General features: G+C 34.3%; 2 protein-coding genes and 1 long non-coding RNA gene across 6 annotated transcripts; 2 read left to right on the forward strand and 1 right to left on the reverse strand.

Moving 5' to 3' along the window:
* Nucleotides 1-340: 340 nt before the first annotated feature.
* On the forward strand, nucleotides 341-1269 carry LOC146528208 (pfs47 receptor-like). Its single transcript, XM_085203009.1, has one exon. It carries the CDS (start codon nucleotides 427-429, stop codon nucleotides 1144-1146), a length of 720 nt encoding a protein of 239 aa, XP_085059135.1. The 5' UTR covers nucleotides 341-426; the 3' UTR covers nucleotides 1147-1269.
* A 3680-nt stretch (nucleotides 1270-4949) lies between these two features.
* LOC146528209 (uncharacterized) lies at nucleotides 4950-21211 on the forward strand. 4 transcript variants are annotated; one of them, XM_085203011.1, is made up of 6 exons: nucleotides 4950-5140; nucleotides 5556-5737; nucleotides 6082-6933; nucleotides 9002-9140; nucleotides 16604-16803; nucleotides 20244-21211. In XM_085203011.1, exons 2-6 carry the CDS (start codon nucleotides 5621-5623, stop codon nucleotides 20502-20504), a joined length of 1569 nt encoding a protein of 522 aa, XP_085059137.1. In that variant the 5' UTR covers nucleotides 4950-5140; nucleotides 5556-5620; the 3' UTR covers nucleotides 20505-21211. The 4 variants fall into 4 exon arrangements, with proteins under 4 accessions (XP_085059137.1, XP_085059139.1, XP_085059140.1 ...); XM_085203013.1 differs by having other exon boundaries at nucleotides 5564-5737; XM_085203014.1 differs by having other exon boundaries at nucleotides 4950-5105.
* Nucleotides 9740-10764, reverse strand: LOC146528210 (uncharacterized). The gene is made up of 2 exons (XR_014879081.1): nucleotides 10591-10764; nucleotides 9740-10346 (listed from the first exon to the last, which is right to left on the reverse strand). It is a non-coding gene; the product is annotated as an uncharacterized LOC146528210 (long non-coding RNA).
* Nucleotides 21212-25257: the final 4046 nt, after the last annotated feature.

Raw genomic sequence — 25257 nt, forward strand, 5'->3', positions numbered from 1 at the left:
ACCGACTTTGTGTACACTGCTACACGCAGGATACAGCGTGAAGCTGTTGTTTGTTTTCTACACACAAATATTTAACTTAACTTTTTACAAAAAACTAAATACGGTTATCTCGATAAAAACAATGATAAGCACGGCGTCATGTAAGATTGCATATTTTAAAATACATGACTAAAAGTAATTACTAACAATAAAGTGACAAGCGACGTACCTATGCATTGTTCTTACATATTACATGTACATGTTTGTGACTAATCTAGAACAGTAATGATTCATGCCAATATCATTTCTGTCGATGTGCTATCAGCATTGATAAGATTAAACCGACGAATAATATAAGCGATTTATGATACCACGCACACAGTACTTTAGCTAACCTGCTAGTGAAATATATTAGTGATCTTTTAAACTTATACTTATATTGTGAAAATGAGCTTTCCACCACCTGGACCTCCTCCACCTCCGTACTATGGACCTCCAGGATGGGGACCACCTCAGCCCCATACATACCCTCAGAACAATCCCCCACCAATGCCTTACTACGTTCCTGGAACTGTCATGCTACCGGTACCAATGATGCCACATCCGCCGCCACCTCAAGACGCAAGTCAACCAACTTACATAACAAATTATATATATAACGGGGAAACTTCCGGTCAGCCGGTGTCAGAACAAGTACAAATATCTCAATCAGGGGGCGACTACGACTGGGTCCCATCTACAGCCACTACAGCTCTAAATCTGTCAGGGAAAGCTGTGATTGGAGGACATGAAGGATGGGATGGCAGTCCGCTATGGGTTATAAGGGCATGGCATAATGGGGACCTGATACCCGGAAAATTATCTATTAGACACAATGCTGCTTCCGTCATGTATGATGGAAAAGATATCCCGGTTCAGAATATTGAAGTTTTATGCGCAAGACCAGATAACCTGAGATGGGTTCCGGCGACAAATGGTAACATACCACCAGGAGCCATCGATGGAGGGAGGACGATATCTGGAGAGACCCTCTACGTTGGGAGGGCAAGGCATCAACTGTCTGTCACACCTGGAAAGGTCCATCCTAGCCACAATTCATGCTATATTGGTTTCGGAGGAGCGGAAGTGGCACATAAGATGTACGACGTGCTCTGTAGGGTAAGCTGAAGACTGACTGAAAATATATTAAAAGGAAGAATTCGCTATTATCTGTCATATGTAAAAAAAAATGCCTAAATATGTACAATTTACAATAAAAAATATAAAATAAAGAAATGATTGAGCAACACAGTGCAGTACTTGTTTTATCGCGTACCCTCAATAGTTATCAGCCAGCTCTATCAGATACTGCTATCAGCTGCAGTATTTCATTTGATGGATTCCTTTGTTTTCGCATTAAATGTAAACAGTTGATCAATTTTCATGCCTTCATTTATCATGTGTGACGGTAGTATTATATACATGAACTTTTAAAATTATTGAGAAAGCAGAGCAGCTTCATATTTTTGTAGGGTAAGTAGAGGGAACATAGTATTAACATACTTAGTTCTCCAATTTCCAAAACAATGCCTGTTGAGTAGCGGAACTTAACGCCACGCTTCGTTAACAAGAGCGAGGGAATGAAAGTAGTTTAAATATAATTATACCCCCGTGAGGGGATCAAACCGACTATGGTACGACGTCCTCAACAAATAATTTTATTTAAACTCAATCTTTAGTCTTTTCAAATGAATTGAACGACGCTCTTTAATTTTAACATGTATCTAATATTTAATTTAAATTAGCAGCAAGTTAATTGGTGTGTCAGACGTGCGATGATCTCACCACTGACTGCTCCTTGACTCGTATTTTACTATAAAATGTTGCCTCGTCCACCAATTACTGTTAAGTTCATTAAATAGTCGCTTGCAACATTGTTGTCATCTATCACTCAGTATGTGAGGGGGCCAGGACTTTAGCTTTCTTTAGCTGCTTTTGAACAGATTAAACCAAGCGGCGTAGAACGCAAACATTTGGCATGTACGAGTAGCTGTCTGTATCTCAGTCATTGAAGAAAGAAGCAATTGTATATGACATAATAAAGTGTTTATTTATTTCGACTTTCATTTTTTTCACGCATATGGTGAGTGAGGTTAAAAAAGTGCTATACCGGCGCGGCGTCTTGAAACTGGTTCTGCTTGCAGGTACGCAAGAAAAACCCCTTGCCCACCGTTGTTGATCCGAATTCAAGACATTGAGTGATGGAACTCAACGGTATTTTTTATTTACCAGAGCGATGAAATGAAAATAATTTATTCTCCCAAATGGGAATCGAGCCCACAACCGTTGCGTTTACAGTCACAAGCTGTGCCGCTGCGCCATGACGACTCTATCAAATTTATAAATAATAACAATTAATCTTTTATTGTCAAAGACGTATATACGAGTATATGTCTTTTAGATTCCGCATTTGGGGCAGAGTAGTATGAGAGCTAGTATCAAGACAGAAATTCAAAACATTGCTTCTTCCACGGTGGGTTTGAACGCCGTACTTGCTCATATTGTTAATAAATAATTTGAAAAACCAATTAAACCCAGAGTGGAGTTGACTATGTAAATAAGTAATAAAGGAGCCATTTCAATTTCAATAATTAAAATATATTAATTTCCCAATGAACAACCTGAAAAACGGTTTTCGAAACGTCTTCGAATATCTTATGCAAATAGATTGTAACTTTATAAGTAATTTGTGCCGAAGTTACAAATTCAATATTGAATAATAATTGGGGGCTGACGTTCGACGAGTAATTGTATTTACCGTTCTAATAACAATGATTGACAGATTGAAATAACATTTTTTATTATATTTCTTTAAATTATCTTCACGCTTTTTACTGCATAACAGAGTAAACATAGGGTATCTAGTGATTAGACTCATACTTTTTCCCTAATTACACTCAATTTTCTAGTGATTGCGTGAGTAGCGGGATTAAACATTGCTTTTTCTACCAGAGCGGGGAAATTTCAAGCTTTAAAGGAAGGAGCTTTCAATTGTCTTATATGCGTACCTATAGATTTTTTGTTTTTGATTAAATAAAAATATTTATACAACTAGCTAGGAAATGACATTATAAATTTAAAAAAATCAAGGTACTATCAGAAACCTCGTTTCAAAAGTCAAATCTCTTGTTCACGTTATTGCTTTGTTTTATTTGTAAGGCGCTTCAATCAAAAATATACGACGGTTATTATTTATATTACGCACGTATTACGTATTTATATTTACATTACATTTATATTACGTATTTACAAACTCACTTTTCAGCTTTCAAACTTTATTTTTCATATAGTATGGTAGGCAGAGAAAATCTAGTGGCAAAACACTCCGTTATCTACATTCCACTCCAAGGCATGTGACACTAAATTAGCAGTAATTATCAGTAATTGTAATCAGTAACAAAACTTAAAACTTTGTCTATAACTCTATAGTAACAAAATGCAAACTATTGCTATTTTAATAATAGTATTTCCTTATAATTTAAAACTCTCCTTTTTTGCGTTGGGTGGCAGAACTCAACATTGAACTTTGTCAAATAATTCCAACGAGTGGAGCTCGAGTCCACAACACAATGTATGTTCGTGTAAGTACAACTTTCACAAACACATCATCACGACCCAGTGGGGTGTTTGACTGTGAAGATATACAGTATACACAGTGGTTTTCGGTATATATTTTAAATTATTTTGATTTCCTCATTCATCACATCTTATTTTGATTTCAACACAGCGTTAAGCTCTGTTACTTACTTATGAACTCTTCTAAAACTCGCTGAAAGGAAGCACAGAGTGAAGGATAAGGCACACGCAAAGTTTTTGCTACCCATCCTGGCATACGCGACAGATCGTAAAATATGTAGAACATTTTAAAATAGCAACTTGTGTTTCTTGCCGTCCCCTCTCACCAGAACTTCCTTCCGAGTCGGTGATAGCTTCCTGTAGGACTGACAAAACTGACATTTCTATGTAAGTTGAGTTCAATTCAAAATAGCTTGATTGAATAAAGAATATTTTAATTTAGATTTTTTGTTTAATATTCACTAGAAGCTTCAGAGTATAAACCAATTAATTAACCATAACACACACTCTTTGCATATCTATACTAATATAATAAAGCGGAAGAGTTTGTTTGTTTGTTTGTTTGTTTGTTTGTTTGTTTGTTTGTTTGTTTGTTTGTTTGTTTGTTTGAACGCTAAGATCTCCGGATCTACTGGTCCGATTTACATTGTTTTTGTTTTGTATGAAAGCTGCATTCTTCAGAAGTGCTATAGGCTATATAACATTACATTATACATATAAACTAATATATTTTAAAGTACTTTCTAATTTGACAGGCAATTTATTCTGCCATGTTAATAACAACAGTCGCGTCGCTACGCAACCGTTACCGCGACTTTTTGATATTCATCCTTATGAAAATAAATATAATAGTCACTTTTAGCATTTCATCTAGATTGAAATTATAGTTTACTGTATAACATTCTAATAGATAATTAAAAAGATATCACTGATTCGGAATGACCTAGCCTTCGGGCGGCACAGTATGAGTATGACCGACGCGAACGGGCAGATGACGTTGATGGTTTTATAAATTTTCATACATTTTCGAACTTTATTTGCTGTTTATAATTAATTTAAAATACACTTTGGTTCTCTTCTTATTTTATTTGATATTGCTGGCAAAAAATATTTTTAGGTAGTTTTTAGGTACGGGTTCTAGGTTCTAATATTAAGAATATTTTTTAGTTACTTTTACTTCTTATGTTGGTTTTCAATTTCTCAGATATTTTTTCTAATAATATGTCTCTAATTATTATTCTTTTTGATTATTTAAACTTATATTCTTACTAATTCTATTGAAAACTGAAAATATATTTAATAAATATTCTTATAGTTTAAGCAGGCGTAGCCGCGTCCGGGTCCACTAGTATTTACTAAAAGTCTTACTTTGAGCAGGAATCGCCACCGCACTCGTCGTCCACTCTGAGATCGAGGTCGCCAGCCGACAGTCGCCAGTCGGCAGGACAGTATCAATCTCACTAATTAAGCTCTTCATTCTGCACACTACTGTGAAGTCTCTCTCGGTGCTAGTGTGTAAATACCAATATGTTAGTGTAGCTATAATGTATGTAAAAACATTTTAAGTGTAAAGTAATAGTTAAAATAATAAAAGAAAGTTATAAAGTTACGGTGCGGTGGTGTCTTTGTCTATAATATAAGACCCCTTTTACGATGAGACGCCTTCAAAGAAGCAAACTAAATAGTATATCAGATCTAAAATAGCCACAGAGCCTTTAAGAGTTCCGTTTTTTTTCTTTAGTGATGCGCCACACTAAAAAGCTTTTTTAATCAAAATAGCTTAGATATTTGCTTACATGTCAGTAATAAGTATAATTTACAATACAATTATTTATATTCTCATAATATAAACATAATTTTTTTGCACAGTCTTGTTGTGTATAACCATAGTAGTTTACCTTACCACTTAGCAAAGTCTGACTTCATAGAACTCGTAAACTCGTATTTCATTATTCCTTCAGAAATATAGTTTCAGTGCAAACATAAAGCCGTATTTTTAAATTTACTGAAGAACATTTATATAAAAATGTCGTCTTTAGAACTTTTAAGTGTTATGGAAGTGAAGAAACTACTGGAATTCTGGGATATGATCGAGTTTGTGGAGTGCGTAAAAGAAAAACAGATCACCGGAAAAAAGTTATACGTAAGTCAATAATTTGTTACGCTGTTAGTGATCGACGTAAGAGAAAAAAAAAGCTTCTCGCTTTTTCATGCATAGCACAATATGCAAAGGGAACCTAGTGATAAGACACTTTTTTCCCTAGATTGTTAAAAAACAAAATAAAAATCAAGGATGTTATTATTTAACGCTTTAGTTAAAGAGTGTTAAATCCCACAATATATTTCTCTCGTTCAAGTCCCTAAAAGGGGCGCCAATAAATATATATCACGTCTCTATTACCATTATCAATTATTCCATGTTAGATCAACACTGTAAACTTCCCGAAACTTTGAAACTTGCTCACTTATCTGTGTCGTAATTTACAGGAACTTTCTGAGGGGGATGTAAATCAGTGGCCGAACGTTAATGCCGAGAAATTTATTTCTTTCGTTCAAAATGTAAGAAACGATCCTCAGAAATACCTTAAATGTTTTAAAAATGATGATATAATAACTATTAAAGAGACTAATTTGCGTAGCGACAGTCAGTACCAAACGGTCAGTGTTCGTAAAATAAGTCAACAAGAAAGTACGAGCAGTCTACACACTGTTGAGGAGATTTTAAAGAAGATAACAGCACCAAAAAGTTTTTTATATAGAAATCAACAGAAGAAACAAGAAGGAGCTCTTACTTCCTACGTACCAATGAACGGTGGTAGTGGTAGTACAAAGAAGCTCAGAAAACTTTTCCGATTGAGTTCATACGAGTATCCGTTTTTCGATCTAAAGTCTCGATGTCCGAAAGTTGAAAACGGCAATGACAGAGGCTACTATTGCGTGAAAACTGAAAATAAACTTTATGTTGAAAAAAGTAACATCGCCGAATCAAGACCAAAGCATACATCTTATAATGCATCAGAAGAACTGAGTGAAAAGATACAAGACGACCACTTCTATGAAGATTTATGTTACACTGAAGTTAGTCCGAAAGAAATGACTGCGAAACCAAATCAAGGACGTCAAGCGAGGCCTTGTATAGTGAAAATTCAAGAACTTTTTCAGTCTTTGAGGTTGCCTTTTTTTAAGAAAGGTGTAGAAACTGTGGAAAAAGAACAACCAATACATAAAGATATGGCTATCGAAGGAAATGGTAATATTTATGAGATTAGCTCGACGGACATGTATGACTCCGTGCACGCGCCGCGGGATATGGATGATAATGAAAAAGAAAAACAGAAGGTAATTATTTATTATTAATTATAATATTTCATCGTTTTTACCTCCATACTTTATCCCGTATATATCAGGGTAAGGCAGAAAGAATGTTGAGAAATTCCGTTCTCCGCTTTTTCGCCCCAATTTGAGACACAGCTGTTAAATAGTAAAACTCAACGCAGCATTTTATATTTCTAGAGCAGAGAAATAAATGTATATAAATAATTTATTTCTCCGAGTGAGAATCGAATCTATAACTATAGTGTTTTATATACATGGACCGTTCCTTTGCGCCACGATAGTCTATAGGCTTGAGAGTTCGAATTCCAGTTAAAAAATTATCTAATTATTTATGATATTAGGTATTACGATCTATTTTGGTACTACTTAAATTTATACAAACGAGACCAATGGACATAGGCCGTCCGCTGCAGCATTATTACCATAACATTCTATAAAAAATCCTTCACAACTTATTTGGGCATCATGGCCTATAATGCCAGAGTGACATTAGAAGTAATTTAATAAACTAAAGAATTGAATGAGTAGATGAGAGGTCAGAGCTCACTTTAATTACCCGCGCCTGTGACTAGAGAACAACAACTTTACTTACAAATGTTAATTAGCCTATGCAAATTGGATTACGGCTTTGATTGTAATTTCTTTACAAATTTGGTATTCGCTGTGTCCTGCGTATAGCAGGGTAGGTAGAAGGAACCTAGTGCTTATGTAGCATCTGTGCAGTGCAGTATTTTGAATTAAATCACGATATTTGCGTTTACTGCAGCACTCATTGCGGTAATGAATGAAGCTAACTTCAGCCAAAAATATTTTATATAAAAAATTTTAAATATTACCTTAATGTCTTTTACGGTTTTGTATAAACGTTTTTCATGTTAAATTCACACATTTTTCATTTTTAGGGTTCCGTACCATAAATCAAAATGGACACTGATTATTAAAATGGAACACTTATAGAATCACTTCTTTGACAATCTATGCGTCTGTCCGTCAAGATACATTTCCTCATGAACTTGAGTTAGTATTTTCGATTATCTTTCAGCTATCCAGCTGAACTGCTACTAAGTTAAACTAATCAAAAGATACGAACCCTTCTGCTTCGCTTTTGAATCATATTATTTGAAATTCACCACATAATCGAAATTTATAAAGATTTCGCTTTCTAGAATATAAAATGTCGACAAGTTATAGTTCTTTCCTTCATGTCCCCAAGAAGGAAATAACTATTATCTGTACCTATCACTAAACAAATTATTGCGATATTTTTGTTGTAGTTAATTTCATACAAAATTTCTGTATATGCCCACTAACTTATATTTGTCAACTTTTGTAAGTTGTCCTTCCTGTGACTTACTATTTTGAAAATGGTACGGAACCCTCAGTGGGTGATTGAAACTGACACTTGACCAGTCTCTCTTTCATAGTGCAACTTTTTAAAAGGTTTTATTGGATAAAGTTTGAAACTCGTTTTTAATGACTTCCTACGTGAGATTCCACAATTTATACTCATATAGTATTGCAGTTTTTTGTTTTAATTGAGAATATAATTTTTTTACCTAGTATCCTGTAACTTGTATTGAATGTATTTATTTTTTATACTATTCCTAACTTTCCATTTGATAAAGAGATAGTAATTATTTTGGAGACCGTCGTAGTGCAACTGTAGAGCGTCTGTCTGTAAACGCGACGATTGTGGGTTCCATTTCCATTTGGGGGTGTGAATTATTTCATTTTAGATCAACTGCGAGGTTGAGTTTCGCCTCTCAACATGCACGTCTCGAAAATTAGATGGATTGTCTCAATACTAGATTCTCTCCGCTTAATTTTTTTTTTTTATTAACATAATGTTAAGGAATGATTCTTCACTCACATTCAAATAGTATTTTTGCATTCATCATAATCACAGTGGATATCTAAGTTTTGTACTGGCCGATAGATCCTTTATTTTTTTTCACACGAGTTTAGAGGAGTTTAATTACGTTAGTCAAGATAAACGGATTGTCTTAACACTAAGGTCTTCTCTGTTTAAACGTCTGAATTAAAACACCTATTATATAAGACACTTTCATAGCCAGAGCTACCCGTAGAAGATTACCTAGAGCCGGTACAAGTGAACAAGGACTACTGCGACGTGTGCCTCAAGCACAAGGACGACTCCTTGCTGGGATACATCATGAACTACTTGGAAGCGCGACTCGGAATGAAACGAGGTAGGTTTTTCTATTTACACTATATTTATTAGTTTTATATTATTTTTTGTGTATATTTGTAATTTTTTTTGACTTTTGGGTCATTATAAATTATTGTAGCGGGATTTTAACTAGTAGTGTAACCTCTTTGAAACCGTCCAAGCGACTACGCGTAACTTGACAAGAACGTAACGTCGAAGTTCTTTTATGCTTTTGCTTGTTTAGGTACACGCTGAATCCTAAGGGAACCTGGAAACCTAGTATTAAGATACTCTGTTCCCCATTCGGATAGCATTCGTTCTCAATTTTCCGCAGAATTCTTGAGGCATAGCGTGTAGAGATCGAAAATTAACGTTTAATGTCACTCAAAAAGGAATCAAACTCCCGACCTTCCTACCTTTAAGTGTAAAATTTCATTAATCACTCATGGAAAAGGTCCCAAAGAAGTCTTAAGCACCTTAACCTTTAACCATGGACGTGAATTTTTTATAACACACATATGGACGTCGGGTCTGTCAGACCAGTGTATTTATTGGTCATATTCCGTCTGGTTTTTAAAGGAAGAAGACAATTTTATGTTTTAGTTTACATGAATAGCCTCTAATCAAACAAAATCAATATAAATCAAATCGCTTTTTATTAAACTTTACGCATCACAACGATTTAAGTAACTTAAAGTCACAATTTCAGTCTTTGGACACATGGGATGACTCTTAAGAAAATAATATTATAAAAAAAAGACAGATAATAAAATAAATATTTTTTTAACAAAATATAAAGTCTAACAAATAAAAAAAATAAAGAAATTACATCTTATGTTATAAAATAAAAATTTTGACAACACCTCAAGATAAGGTACTATTGAACATCGATACACAATGGCTTTCAACATTGTAGGCTAACAGGACGATTGTAGTCAACATAAGTATGTGTTGTCTTTCTATATATCTTTTGGGGGCAAAGTATACATGTTTTTCAAGAACCCAAAACAATTTTTTTAGCTTCATGTTCAATAAATGATAGATCAGATCGCGAAACGCGAGTCAAAGTCATTCTCAATTCTTAGAGTAGTTTAGTATACGAAACGCGTCTTTTTATTTGATAAAGTGCTATTTTCTTTATAAAATGTCGTCGTCCAATTCTTTTGTTTGATGTTGATTATAAAGTACCGATATTTTTGTCCCTGACGTGCTTGGTCGATCATTTTTTTCCATTTTATCATAAAAACTTAAAAAAAATAATCTTTTTTAGGTAAATAATATTTATATTCCTAAAATATATAACAAACAATGCAAAATAATACATAATATATAACAATAAAAACATTTGAATACAAATAATACAATTAAAATATTAAAGTATATTTTGTAATATTATAAAAATATATGGTGTTTTGAAATCATTCATGTATGGGAAACATGGACGTCGGGTCTGACAGACCCAGGCCCCGTTTAGAAAGTTAAATACTCACGTGTTTTGAACCCAGAGACACAACCACTGCTATCTACATTCATTTTGTCATTAATACGAAAGGTACTGAGCGACTCAGTGGCGGAGGTCACCGAGAAGTGGCTGATTTGTAGAATTCGTAGACCTAGATGGGTCTGTCAGACCCGACGTCCATACTTAAAGGTTAATACGTGGGGCCCAAACGTGTGTTGAAAACGGAAGCCGTTCACCGGATACAATGACAGAACTAATATTCTACTTAAATTAAGTGTAATTTCCGGTGTTTATCTCTTTAGGTTATGTAAGAATATTATCTTGTTACTTTTCCTTGGATTTTCAATGATAAATTAAAATATCGGGTTAGAGAGACGTGTTAGCTCCGCAACTCAACGCGAAGTCTTAAAATTTTGCCAACGCGGCGTTAGGTTTTGTCATATAAAATTGACTGAATTTATAACATTGATTGAAAATTGAGAAATGTATATTAAGGAAAGAGTACTTCTCTCGAAAGCGTATAAAAATAGCTAAGAGGACTATTTTCGAGAGGCGCGGGTTCAATTTTTAATACGCTTTTTAAAAACATGTTTCTTTCTTTAAATGTGGGATAGCACTTTAACAATGTAAAACAAACACAAATAGTAAGTAAGTAAGGCGTGTCGACTCCGCGCCGAGATGAGATGAGATGAGATTAGCAAATCTAATGAGGCTGTGTTGCCCTGCATTCATTATGCATGGGGCACTTCGCGGTCGTCTTATTACATTCATCAGTTGTAAGGAACGCTGTATAAATATTATAATTTCAATTGCCTTAGTTTATTTTAAGAAATATTGTTTGTTAATTGTTTAGAAAAAGAAATGAAATTTTACTATTTTAGTTATAATTGTGTAAATATGTCATTGTTCAGACTATAAACGCAACGGTTCGATTCTAACTCGAAAATCAGTTATTTCTATTATCTTGATCTTTAGAAAATAAGACGCGGTGTTGAGTTCCGCCAATCAACACATATTATCTTGAATACCTACCGTGTGGAGAGAGTGGGGCACGGAATGTGCAGCATTTTACACACCAAATTCGTCGTTTTAAACCTCAAATTCTCTATGTATTTGTAATCAAATTGCTAAGATATTTTATTATCACAATGCTTCAGAACATAATTATATTTTACGTACCTACCTTCGGTACCTTGGGTGTTATATATTTTTTTATTTTTTTCAAAATGTGACAAATCAATAGCGATAAAATTATTATAGGGTCACAATAAAAGTATTATAATATTATACCAAGCAGTACAAGGAACATCAAAATCAATTCGTTATTTTCATTATACTTAATAATGTATCTAAAGTCTAGAGAGCAAAATTTAAAATGTTCTTAAGTGTAGTGTGCTTACACTAGATCCTTTTTATTCTGCTATAGGTATTCTAGATCCGTGAAGCTAAAAAATGTAACCTTTCCTAGATCATAAATTGAACTCCCACTCATCATGTACAATAATAACCCTCATATTACCAACAAATATTTCCTGTTACTCAACACACGACGACTATCATCATTAATCATTAGAAAGCTCTTTAGAAATGAACTGAAAGCTTTACTAATATTTATTACTTTTTATTTACAGGGTTGCCTTCCCTTTTGTTACATCGGAATATGATATAGATGGAATGAATGAATGAATGAAGGAGAACAATAGATGTACGCTATTTGATTTGAGTGCTAAAAACCATTACATCATGTTTTCTTGAGTTGTTGAGAGGCGGCACTCAACGCCGTGCTTCGAATGCAATATCCATATATTACTTACATTTATACAATAAAGTAAAGTCCTGGCTTTGAGTTCTGCTATTAACAGCAATAAATAGAGAACGTAGTGTCTTAACACTAGGTGCCCTCTGCCTATCCTACTATATGCGGGATGTAGCTTGAAGCTAAAACAAAACAAAATATATATTTTTAACGCTATGAATAGATTCTTCGCTTTCTCATAAGTTTTTACTTTTATTTCCGAACTAAATGTCATATGGGTAACATGTGGCTAGTGATGTCATCATGTTGTTAATATATCGATGATATTAATATTTTTTTAGTTTCAGGTTGTATCCCGCAAATAGTAGGGTAGGGTAGAGAGAGTCTAGAGTTAAGACACTCCGCTCACCCATGTCTGTCCAGTTTTCGAGACTGCGCATTGAAGTGCTTTGTCTTTTTATCAGAGCGAGGAAGTAATTTGAATCCTCAGAGTGGCCCACGACGGTACGAACAGTAATCTATCTATACATTAGTGTCATAAATACTTGTTTACATGAGACAAGTGAACTGACATCACTAGTAAACACTTTTTGTAAAAAAAGAAAAGTACAATATGAGCTTTAGTTTTAGTTCAGTGTCAGTGATAGTGCCATACATACCTATAGCGAGTTACTTAAACAAAATTAAACATTAAAAAATACGTACAGAAATTTTAAAAAAGCGCTTAACTTTAAAAGTACGTCAATAGTAGAAACCAGTTTAATCGGTAATCGAACCTACTTCCTTCATATACAGGTACAATGGGGCAGTGTTTGGCTGTAGACTGTTTTGTGTTCTAGACCCACTGGGGGCAATGGTTGTGAAATGTACCTTGAATGTACCTTGATAGGTGCTGGATAAAGTTTTGTCTTGGTAGCAGGCAAATGAAATTAATTCATTAATCCAAGTGGTAATCGAACACACAACCATCGCGTGTACAGACGCTGTCACTGCGCTACGAAGGCCTTTTAAAGTTAGTATAAAGTGTTTAATTGTTACAATGGCAATCAAAACAAATAATAAAATATTATTCTCAAGAATAGATATCTTTTAAACTTTAGTTTCAGTGTTAAATTATTTCAATCAACGTTCATTTGCACTTTGACGCCCGGAGTGAGTCACGCAGTACTGACTCACTCTGTACTAACATTGTAGAGCTAAAAAGTGTGTTTGGTTGGTCACCTTAATCTCAGGAGATATTGGTTCGAATTAAATAAAACAAATTAGGATAAGCCATTTATAGAGGAAGGCTACATCTATACAATATATATTTTAATAAAACTATTTTTTTTTGTGTTAAAACACTCCATTCCCTTCATTAAGACATTTCCGTTCCCCACTTTTCTCCGAATTCTTAAGGTACTGTGTGTTGAGTGACGGAATTTAAATATTAAATATCTCATTCCTCTAAGTGCCGCCTTTACAATTGCACGCTTGTGCTCCTGCGCCACAACGACGACGATATCTTTCTTTTAAATTTTTTTTCAGTAGTATTATACAGGGTGGAATTGTCAGCGCCACTTTAAATGAAACCACAGTTTTAACTACTCTATAAAAGCCTAATATAATTCGGAAAAAAAAATATTCTCAAAAATGAAAAAGTTTTTTTTTCAAACAAAATAAATAATAAAATTATCGTTTTAAAATAAAACGCCATTTGTAAAGTATAACATAGGCACGCACACACTTACCTGTCAAAGCGGCAACGTCGCATACGCATGTGTGCGTGACACGAAATACAGGTATGGATAAAAATCGTGAAATGAAAAAAAAATCCTACGTCCAAACCGTTGAGGTACCTTGATTATTTTTTTTAATTCTGGGTTTGAAATATTTACCCTACATGCAGTTTCAGTAAAAGAAGCGCTGCCTCTTCCATCCTGTATATGTGTATTTTTTTCATTTATTATGATTCAAGAGCACATCTTAATTTAAATTGAAATTTTTTTAAACTTATTAAAATTTAATTTTAACAAATGTAATCAAAAACAAGAACTTATTATGAAATATTATAAAATTTATAAATTTCAAGTGAAGATATTTAAACTTACAGAAGTTATTTAAAACTTTTTAACGCGATGTCGAGCCAAAACACAGCTTTTCGGATTTTCGGAGCTTTTAAACTTTATAGCCAAACATGATAAGTAAAATAAAATTTTAGGATTACAAGTACTGAAAACATTGAGAAGTTAAAATAAAAAAAAACTGTCAGAATGTAAAATGTGAATTTATTTATGTTGTTAGTATCTTTATATGGAGATTTTTACAAACTTTTGTAACGTTTGTAAAAAAAGGATTCTCGTGTAAGAAATCGATTTTTGTTTACTAAGTGTGGACAAGAACACAGCTATTTTAAAAGATAAAGCTATTTGTATGAGATTTGCACTCACAGTAAATTGTAAGTTAATTAAATATTTTCTACCAATTATATTCAAAAAAGTTTTTAACTAGCACTCCAATAAAGTAAAACATCAATTTAAAAAATATATTTATGAAAGTTTAAGTTGTATTGAAGATGGTCTCGAGACTCCTGAGCGTTCGTTATTTCTTATAGTTTGCGAGATATTCCTTTTCAGGTTCAAATAACATTATAAAATGAGTTCGTAATTATTGAGGTCATCGTGGCGTAGTGACAGCGTCTGGTTGTAAACGCAGTGGTTGTGGGTTCGATGCCGAGGCCGATCACAGTTCTGCTACACACAAACACACAATGTCAGCATCACGCTCCTGGCGCGACCAAGCCACGACCAGACCATAGAGAGACTGCAATAAAAGTCATCATGCAAATTCTTTATAATAATTTTAAAGTTTGTTACAGCTTTGATTTGTCAATTGATTAAATTAATTATTGAAGAATTATAGGAATTTCAATTTGAATCCTTATCATATCAGTGCGCGCGCACGTAGGTGCGTGCCGCCTGTTTATATACATGCAAAAAAATAAATATTTTTCTATTAAATATGACAAATGAAATAAAAAATCTAAATGAAATAAATCCCGGAAGACTTAAATTACGATTTACGTAGAGCACGCACAGTAAAAATACACCATACAAAAATAATTAAAATATTGTTTTAAGTAGGTATGCTTCAATAAATATTCGTATAGTTCAAGCTAGTTATACAATATAATATATATTCTCAAAAAAGAAACGGTATAAAAATAAAAATAATGAAGAAAAAATGTGTTGGTATTTAAAAGTGAGTGTGCCATTACTGTACAATCTTACTACGCGAGTGACCACTGGCGCAGTGGACGTGTTTTACCGCGTGTTTCACTGTCTCACTGACGTTATAGCAGGTACGTATTAGTATGTAACATGTAATGTAAAAATAAAGTACTACGACAAATATACGAATTAATTACCAATAATTAAAAGCTCGTTTCATTAAAACGAATTAGTAAGTTAAGTCCAAAGTCTGTTACAAATAGAAGGAAATGAGATCAATTGAAATCGTTCAATTATTGGCTATTGTGAACTGGAGGTAGTTGTCTTGTAGCGACTAAATGTACAGACAAAAGGTTTAAGCTCGATATTGTCGAAAATAAAAGCATTAAGAAAGTGTTCAGCAATAAAGCGAACTCGGCATAAGCGTGCAACTGTAAACACTACGATATTGGGTTCGATTCCTACTCGGGAGATTGAAATATTTAGTATTTTTATTGCGCGGCGTTGTGTTCCGTCACTCAACACAGAATGCATCAAAAATTTGGCCTATTCTGCTATGTCGCAGATATATTAGCTAACACATGTTAATAAAAAAATATTATCCTAGGTGAACAACAGTTTCACGTCTTTTCAAGTACAGTAGGGTAAGCAGAGTGAACCTAGTGTTAAAACGCTCCGTTGCCCATCTGCCACCGAAATTTTGAACCACTCAACCTTATCCTTACATTTACTTTAAAGTATTTTTATCTACTGCTTATAAAAATTCAACCAATATTTTTTAACATGACATTGACTGAAGAAAAACAAAATGGCAATAAACTGTCACGTTGTAATAATATGTAACAAAAATTGTTTAAATTATTTTAACTTTATCTTTTATTTAATAATATATTTAATTACATAAAAATACTCTAAAATATAAACTTAACACATTGTATTTTTAGTTATAAAAACTTGAAAAACTTGCTTGCGAACAATCCTTGTCTCAGCGATGTAAATTATTTATACGTACTTTCCTTGGTGTGGAATAAAACTTTACAAATGTCAAAAACAAATATATCCCGTACACTTCACAGAAACCAATGAAGTCACACAATCAGAGCAATCGGAAACGGAGCCATCTTGCGACAGAGTATGGGAGAACAACATGGCGGCGCGGCCACTTCCGGTGCCGGTGGAGAACGAGCCTTTTTACATGAACATAGATAGGAACGAGGCAGAGAGTATGCTGATAGGTCAACCTGATGGCACGTTTATACTGAGGCCTTCGAGTCAGGTGATTTTATGGTTTTTACTTTTATAAAGTTACCGATAATTTTATGGTGTACGTGTTGTAGTATATAGTTCGAATTCTTTGAAGTTTTTAATTTCTAGCATCAGAAGTGATCCGGTCCCCAAATCTCGCAAATTTTTACATAATTGTTTATTGGGTAAAAATTATTTTATTAAAATAAATTTTACTTAATTCGATTAAATGATCGAATGATTATATTCTGTTCCAAACACGCGGAAATCTTGAGAAATCGAACTCGCAACCATCGCATTTACAGTTACTCGCTGTTCTACTTCACTTCGACTAAGCGTATAGGAGTATATGTAAATATAACGTGAAATAACAAAATGAGAGGACACACAATGATTCATGAAAATTCCTTTTATTTGGAAGTCGGATAAAAAGAATCAATTCTCATTTAAAATGGTTTATCTAGAACACATTTAGCGTATACGTGATAATGAAAAAGATGAAATTATCTCATAATATTGGCACAGGTAATACTCCACAATACACACCACAGATAGCGAGGGCGACGATGTAAACTTTTTATTTTACGTAAAATATATGTATGTTATGTGGTATGTGGTGGTGGTGCGCCATTGTAAGCGCGACAGGTTGTGGGTTCGATTCTCATTCGACGTAATTAAATATTTAGTATTTTAATTGTCTAAGTCCGGGATAAATGGGATATATATGTTTATTTTAAGAGAATATATTTTTAAATGCAATAAGTTGTGAAAACGTTTAAAAGTTCTTCCTAACGAACGAAACGATGTTCCCAATTTCATTTGACTAAATTACAAACTTTTATTTTGGTAAAGTTGTACCCAAATTATAATAGGAAAGGTTCCAAATAGAAACGGAAACTAACATTGTTAGTTTTGTTATAAAATATATAGTACGTGAAAGTGAAATTGGCCGTTCAAGTTTAATTTCGAGAAAGAGTAGAAGTATCGAATTATTTACGTATGTAAAGTGTAAAGCTTATACAAGCTTTACACCTTTTCCGTAGAGAGGGCGGAGGGTAGCTAGTGTCAAGACTTTGCGTTTTCAACGTACCGCCAGAATTTGAGATGTGCGGAACTTAACGCTGCCCTTTGTGTATGCCCAGAGCGGGGGAATGAAAATAATTTCTTTTTTCACTATAGCACGCACAAGACTCTAATGTATCCAATTCATAAATATATTTCACATTACCATTCAAAAATGGTGACGGTTGTCGTGAAGGCTCGAACTCACAACCAAGGCGATTACAGTCAGACGCTGTCCCACTGCGCCAAGACAGCAAGAGCTCTATAAAAATATATAATAGAATAAAAGTATTAAAACAAGACCGCCTCGACATGCTGCCGCGCCTCGGCGGGCCAAACGAGGACGTACTCAAATTAAAATTTTGGCAATACTTCCAACTTCTGGATAGTTGTACTTTTTTATATTTTAATTCAACTAATATTATAAAAAAGGAAAATTTTTTACTTACTTTACTTGTTAGACAATATTTTAAAGTGGTATAAGCTGGTACGCAGAAAAAGAACTAGTGTTAAGACACTCCATTCGCCACTTTCCTTCCAATTTCCGAGACAGTATATTAACTGACGGAATGCAACGCCGCCAACAGAGCGGAGAAATCAAAGCAAATTAAATAATTACATTATAAACTAGCGACCCTCTTGCGGCTTCGCCCGCTTTTACTACTGGATTATTCATATAATGTATGTTTGCAAAGCACTTAAGATAATGTGAAAATTAATTAAACCCTAATGCAACCCGCATTTTCGTAGTTTCAATAAGGATTTTCCAATTGTTTTACACAGCAAGGATTTTTTAGTAGGTACCGTAATTTTAAATCTGTGCTACTAATCTTTTCAAGTACTTATTAAAATATATTTAAACTAGCGGACGCGCGCAGCTTCGCTTGCTTATTTAGGGGTGAATTCTAATAAACCATGGAACACGTATTCAATGAAATATTTTTAAGAGTCTCAATTTCAAATTTTATTAAAATCAGTGGCGATTTAAAGATTTTTTTCCATACAAACTTTCAACCCCTTATTTACATTCCTAGGGGATGAATTAAAATAAACCACGAAACATGTCTTCAATGATTTATTTTTAAGAATCTAAGTTTCAAATTTTATAAAAATCGGTGGCGATTTAAAGATTTTTCCATACTAACTTTCAACCCCTTATTTGTACTCTTAGGGGGTAAATTCTAAAAAAACCGTGAAACACGTGTTCAATTGAATATTTTTAAGAGTCTGAATTTACAATTTTATAAAAATTGGTGCCGATTTAATTTTTTTTCCATACAAACTTTCAACCCCTATTTCGCCCCTTTAGGGTTAAAATTTTTCAAAATCCCTTCTTAGTGGATGTCCAGATTACGAAAGTAAACATCTGTCCAAATTTCACGTTTCTACGCATAGCGGTTACGGCTGTGCGTGCGTCTTACCTCAGTCAGTGAGGACAAGTCCTTTTATATATATAGATGACTATTTTTAAACGGAAGAAATTATAAACAAAAACCTACCTACTAATAGCTACTACAAAAAATTAGAAACCAAATATATCGCGCTGAAATAATACATTCAACTCAAATTATCAAATACGTGCAAACGCATCTAAGCAAGGCAGGCGGGTTTTTTTTCGCGCATGCGCGAAAGTGTCTCAACGGGTAGGACTTTATACACATTTATCGTATTTATGTTAATTTACATAAGAATGTACAAATGATAAACTATATATAAACTCGACCTAATGGTAAAAACCGCATCAAAATCCGTTGGGTGGTTTAGAAGAAGAAGAGTTAGAAACAACAGACAGACACGAAAAGCGACTTTGTTTTATAAGATATAGGATGTGACAGTTTATGAGGATGGATGTATCGATCTTTATATTACCTACTAGGTATAGCTTATACAGGATGGCAGCGCTTCTTTTATTGAAACTGCATATAGGGTAATATATTTCAAACCCACACCTAAGAAATTAATCAAGGTACCTCAACGGTTTGGACGTAGGAATTTTTTTTCATTTCACGATTTTTATCCATACCTGTATTTCGTGTCACACACACATACGTGTGCGACGTTTCCGATTTGACAGGTAAGTGTGTGCGTGCCTATGTTATACTTTACAAATGGCGTTTTATTTTAAAACGATAATTTTATTATTTATTTTGTTTGAAAAAATAACTTTTTCATTTTTGATAATTATTTTTTTTCCGAATTATATTAGGCTTTTATAGAGTAGTTAAAACTGTGTTTCATTTAAAGTGGTGCTGACAATTCCAACCTGTATATCAGAATAACACATAGGCTTCATTTTATGTAAAGATTTTGTATAATTAAGATACAATATAACAATTATTTTAGACGACTGTATCCGCATTTCTGTCGCTACTGTAGTCCACATTAAAATTCCGTTTCTACTATTTCCAGCCAAACCACGCTTACACGTTAAGCGTGTCTTGTGCCAAATCGGTCCACAACGTGGGCGTGCGCCGTCGTCCTGACGGCCGTCTCGCCCTGGGCTTCCCTCGACGCGGAGAGAGGAGCTTTCAGAGTGTCTCCTCACTTCTCCGCTATCATAAGAAACGAAGACTTCTGCTAGTAGCTGGAGGGGACGTCATCGGAGCTACTACCTTAAACGAAAGCGGGCAGTATTACCAGACTCCCAGTAATATACCTGTTATGCGTTGATTATGTAAATAGAAAGATGTATGTGTATGTATAATATTTTTTAGCTTCGCACTGTGTCCCGCCTATAGTATGACGTGACACATTCAACATCCCCGGAGTGACTCTGGCCGCCGGTGGACTCATTAACTAGACTGGTGTAATGTAGCCTTTCCCGATAAATAGACTATCCACGACAAACATATTTTTTCAATTCCAACCAATAGTTCCTGATTTTACGGATTGCAATAAACATACTCACTTTATAGTATTAAGTATAGATATGTATGTTTTTTAATTTGCACATAAAAATTAAATAGACTTAAGGTTTATGTATTTTTTTAACTTCACTCTGTATCCCACATGCACGTGGATAGATGGAGAGGTTGTGCTTAAACACTCCGTTTCCCATGCACCATTGAAATCCGAATCATTGCGTGTTGAAACTTGTGAGTTGGAACTTAACGCTGCGTTTTGTCTTGTTCCAAGAGCGAGATTATAAGAATAATTTATTTTCACGAGTTGTTAGAATCCGCAACCGTTGCGTTAACGGCATCATTTGTGTAAATAAATCTAAAATAGGAAACGAAATAAATAATAATATTTTTTTTCCTTTTTTCTTTTTAAAAGAGATCTAAGACAATTATATCGTTGCATACGAGTTACTTCATACGAATATTTGTAGTTGTAATATATTTGTATTTAGAGTTATTAAAATATATTAAAAAATACTTCCTTTTTTTGCTTTATTATTAGTCAACTTAAATATTATAAATGTTGTGCAGCGGTCGAAGCCTCGCGTGGGCAGTTTACTACTGTACTTGTACACTGTACTTTACTAATCAACTTCCATTCAGACTTAGCTTCAGAGATATTTGTTTTATCTAAAACAATAGAATAATGAACGTAACCCCGTTGGAGCCCACTCCCCTCCCAACCCGTAAGCGCGGCTGAGCATCGACAAAAATGACTAATTAGCGATATGAAAGGACTCCTCCAATATGAAAAGAGTGACGCTAACGATGACGATGGCCCACAATGCCTTTATTTCCGCCAATTCACTCGGAAACCGTTTATACATTAAATCTCTTTGAGTTCTGCGGAGCGACGGGTGGATGGAGTGAGGCCAGTTGTGGTGGTCGTCAACGTAACTCCGGTAACGGCGCCAAGGGCGGCGCTCGGAATTAAGCTAAGTAAACGGATGTGTCTCAATGGGGATGGAAATTTTTAACACTAGGTTTCCAGGTTCCCTCTGTCCACCCGCGTGATGCTCTATCACTGAAGCTAAGAAAGTCGTTTAATTAGATCGTTTTTTGTATTTTATTTGTATTTTATAAAATGGGTTCACGACGTGCATGCCGCGTATAGCACAGTAGGTACATGAAGTACCTTCTCCCACTTCCCCCCAATTGGCGAGATATTGCGTGTTGACGGAACACAACACCGTGCCTTGTGTTATTTGTAGCTAGCTAGTAGGGAACCTAAAAAACATATATTCATTATCTATATATATAAAAGGACTTGTCCTCACTGACTGAGGTAAGACGCACGCACAGCCGTAACCGCTGATGGTAGAAACGTTAAATTTGGACAAAAGTTTACTTTTGTAATCTGGACATCCACTAAGAAGGGATTTTGAAAAATTTTAACCCTAAAGGGGTGAAATAGGGGTTCAAAGTTTGTATGGAAAAAAAATTAAATCGGCACTGATGTTTATAAAATTTTAAATTTAGATTTTTAAAAGTATTTAATTGAACACGTGTTTCATCGTTTTCTAGAATTCTCCCCCTAAGGGTGCAAATAAGGGGTTGAAAGTTTGTATAGGTGTTTTTTAAATCGTCACCAAATTTTACAAAATTTGAAATTCAGACTCTTAAACGTATATAATTAAACACCTGTTTCATGGTTTTCTAGAATTCACCCCCTAAAGGTGCAAATAAGGGGTTGAAAGTTTGTATGGAAAAATTCTTAAATCGCCACCGATTTTTATAAAATTTGAAATTTAGACTCTTGAAAAAATTTAATTGAACATGTGTTTCATGGTTTTCTAAAATTCACCCCCTAAGGGTGCAAATAAGGGGTTGAAAGTTTGTTTGGAAAAATCTTTAAAATGCCACCGATTTTTATAAAATTTGAAATTTAGAATCTTAAAAATATTTGATTGAACACATGTTTCATGGTTTATTAGAATTCACCCCTAAATACGTAAGCGAAGCTGCGCGCGTCCGCTAGTATTATATACACAATACATTGAATTCAAGCAGAAACTCTTACAACATTAACGCGACGAATATATGAAAAAGTATCAACTTTGTTGGAAAAAATTTGGAAACACGCTTTTTGATTTTATTCTCGTAATTCCGAGACCTCGCTCTTCGCAAGTTACGACGTTAATTGTATACAAGTACAAAAGGCAATTACACTTCTGTGTTGTTTTTAATGAATATTTGTCATTATAACAATATTGTTTATTTTTCTTTGCAAAAAAACGTGAAGATATTATGTTTATATTTTTAGAAGTCTTTATATCTTAGATACTTTTAGAAGTTTAGTTGAAATCAATGTTTTTTCGTTATAAGATATACCGAATAAGCGCATACTTGCAGAGGGAACCTGGGAACCTAGTGTTTAGAGCACGAGAGAAAATTGCACGACTTTATTTTTAGCTTCTCGCGATCCCGTAGCACTTAGCAGAATAAGCAGAGTAATTCTGGGAACCTAACACTCCGTTCCCATTGAGCCACTTTCGTTTCCTACTTTCCGCTGAGGTCTGGACTATTCAATCACATGACAATAAGCTAAATCTCAAGTCCGTCTTCAGATGAACATTAATATGGGTTTTTAAACCAATTTCTAAGGAACGGATAAGATTTCCGTATAATCGGATTACGTCTATGAAAGAACAACTTTTTCCTCCGTCTTTGATGGACTCTATTGTTTGGTTGGGATCGTATTATCATATTAATGCGGTGGTTAGACTTAGTGGTTAGTATTTATACTTCTTTACAGCCTCACGCTGTATCACGTATATACCTGCCAGAGAGAACCTAGTTGTATATTTTCCGCCCGATTCTACAAATCACACAATACATAGAGGTTGTTTGTCTAATGCTAATATAGGTTCTCTTGCACCATAGATTTCCCTTGAGTCAATATCGAAATATAGCAAGATTCTATGCTATATTTCGATATTTCAATATATTTAGTATGATAAATCCTTAAGATTTAAATTTATTAAAAAAAAATACTTCAACCTACCCGCAGCAGAATTCGGTGGAAAGTGCAAACCGAGTATCTACACTACAGGCAAAGGGAACCTTGTAGGTTCCCTTTGCCTATCCCGCTATGTGCAGGATGAAGCGAAAAAATAGAAAATACAAAAGATAAAAATATAGTTGAAATGATAAGCTCTTCTTTTCACAGAAATGGGATAAAATATGATTATGGCAATACCAAGCACTTTCCAAATTCCCTATGTCTGTGGGGTCTCGTGTTAAGTAATTTCGTTATTTACTTTCAGAAGTTTGAGACATTCAAGTTTGAGTGTTGAGTCTCAACGGCGCGCACACAGTCTATCTCACCAGCGCAGCGCAGCGGGGAGAACCATAACCATCCCTTACAGCCACAAGAATACATTATTTTATACAGCCAGAGACAAATTGACGAGTGTTAAAAAACTAAATTCAGAAATTGTAACAACTTCAAAAAAAAAAATATTTTGTATATTTTTCATGACAGTTGTATTTTGTTTCAAGGTACCTTGTTCTTTATATCTCAACGAGGTGTTGCTGAGCCTAACGACTTAGATAAGCGATGCTCGCCGATTTCCTGGAACTTGGGTGTTTCCGCAAATAGATCGTCATTTGGGAAGAGATTTCTTTTATTTCTTGTATTTTTGTTATAATTTCTATCATGGTTCATTTAAGGTTAGGCAAAGAAATACATGATTTTTTTGATCACTTGTCTTGTCAGGTGACCCGTACGCTCCTTTGCCTTGCCTTTTTCCATAAAAAAAACTTTCATTAATAAGTAAATAGCATATTTTATATAATAAAATTAATAAGAAAGCAAAATCGGGTATCGGAACTAACACATTGTTTACTTCCTTCCCATACAAGGAGATAAGATACACCGTAGCAGAGATGAACTCGTGACCATTAGGCAATGTTTAGTCTAACAACTCTGACCCGATGCGATACAGCGTTTCCGTTGCAACTACGTACTTGTATATTGAATGTATCTGTATGTCTATAAATATCTCTAGTCTAGTTGATAAAAAAAAATAATTCACGTAGTGTAGGTAAATTAAAAAAAATTATAGTGGGAACTTAATCTTAAGACACTTCATTCTCCCAATTTTCGAGACACTGTGTATTGAATGGTGGGTCTCGGTGCCATGTTTTGTATTGTTACCAGAGCGGAAATTCGGGAACGAATTATTTTCAATACATACTCCCAAATGGGCACAACAGCGCCACTATGGCCTCTTCTCTTTTACTATAAAGAAGAAAATGCAGGATTTTTCCTTCCTATAACTTCGTAGCAGGGCAGAAAAATAGAGTTTAATGTCAAGGCACTTCATTCTTCACTTTTCGTACAATTTGAGTATATTGGGTACATAAGTACATGAGTAATGACGAATTTGTGGTTGTGATCACACAAGAGTGGGGAAATGTTTTTTTCTCTATTATCTCAAACAAGGCTACCCAGAGTGGTCGCTAGTGGCTCTGGCAGTCTCTGGCAGTCTCTGCATACCTCTGTCGCTTCATCTTCTGCA

Source organism: Heliconius melpomene, chromosome 19, assembly GCF_056956725.1.
Source record: "Heliconius melpomene rosina isolate 202511_hmr_F chromosome 19, ASM5695672v1, whole genome shotgun sequence".
In the NCBI taxonomy this organism is placed as follows: domain Eukaryota; kingdom Metazoa; phylum Arthropoda; class Insecta; order Lepidoptera; family Nymphalidae; genus Heliconius; species Heliconius melpomene.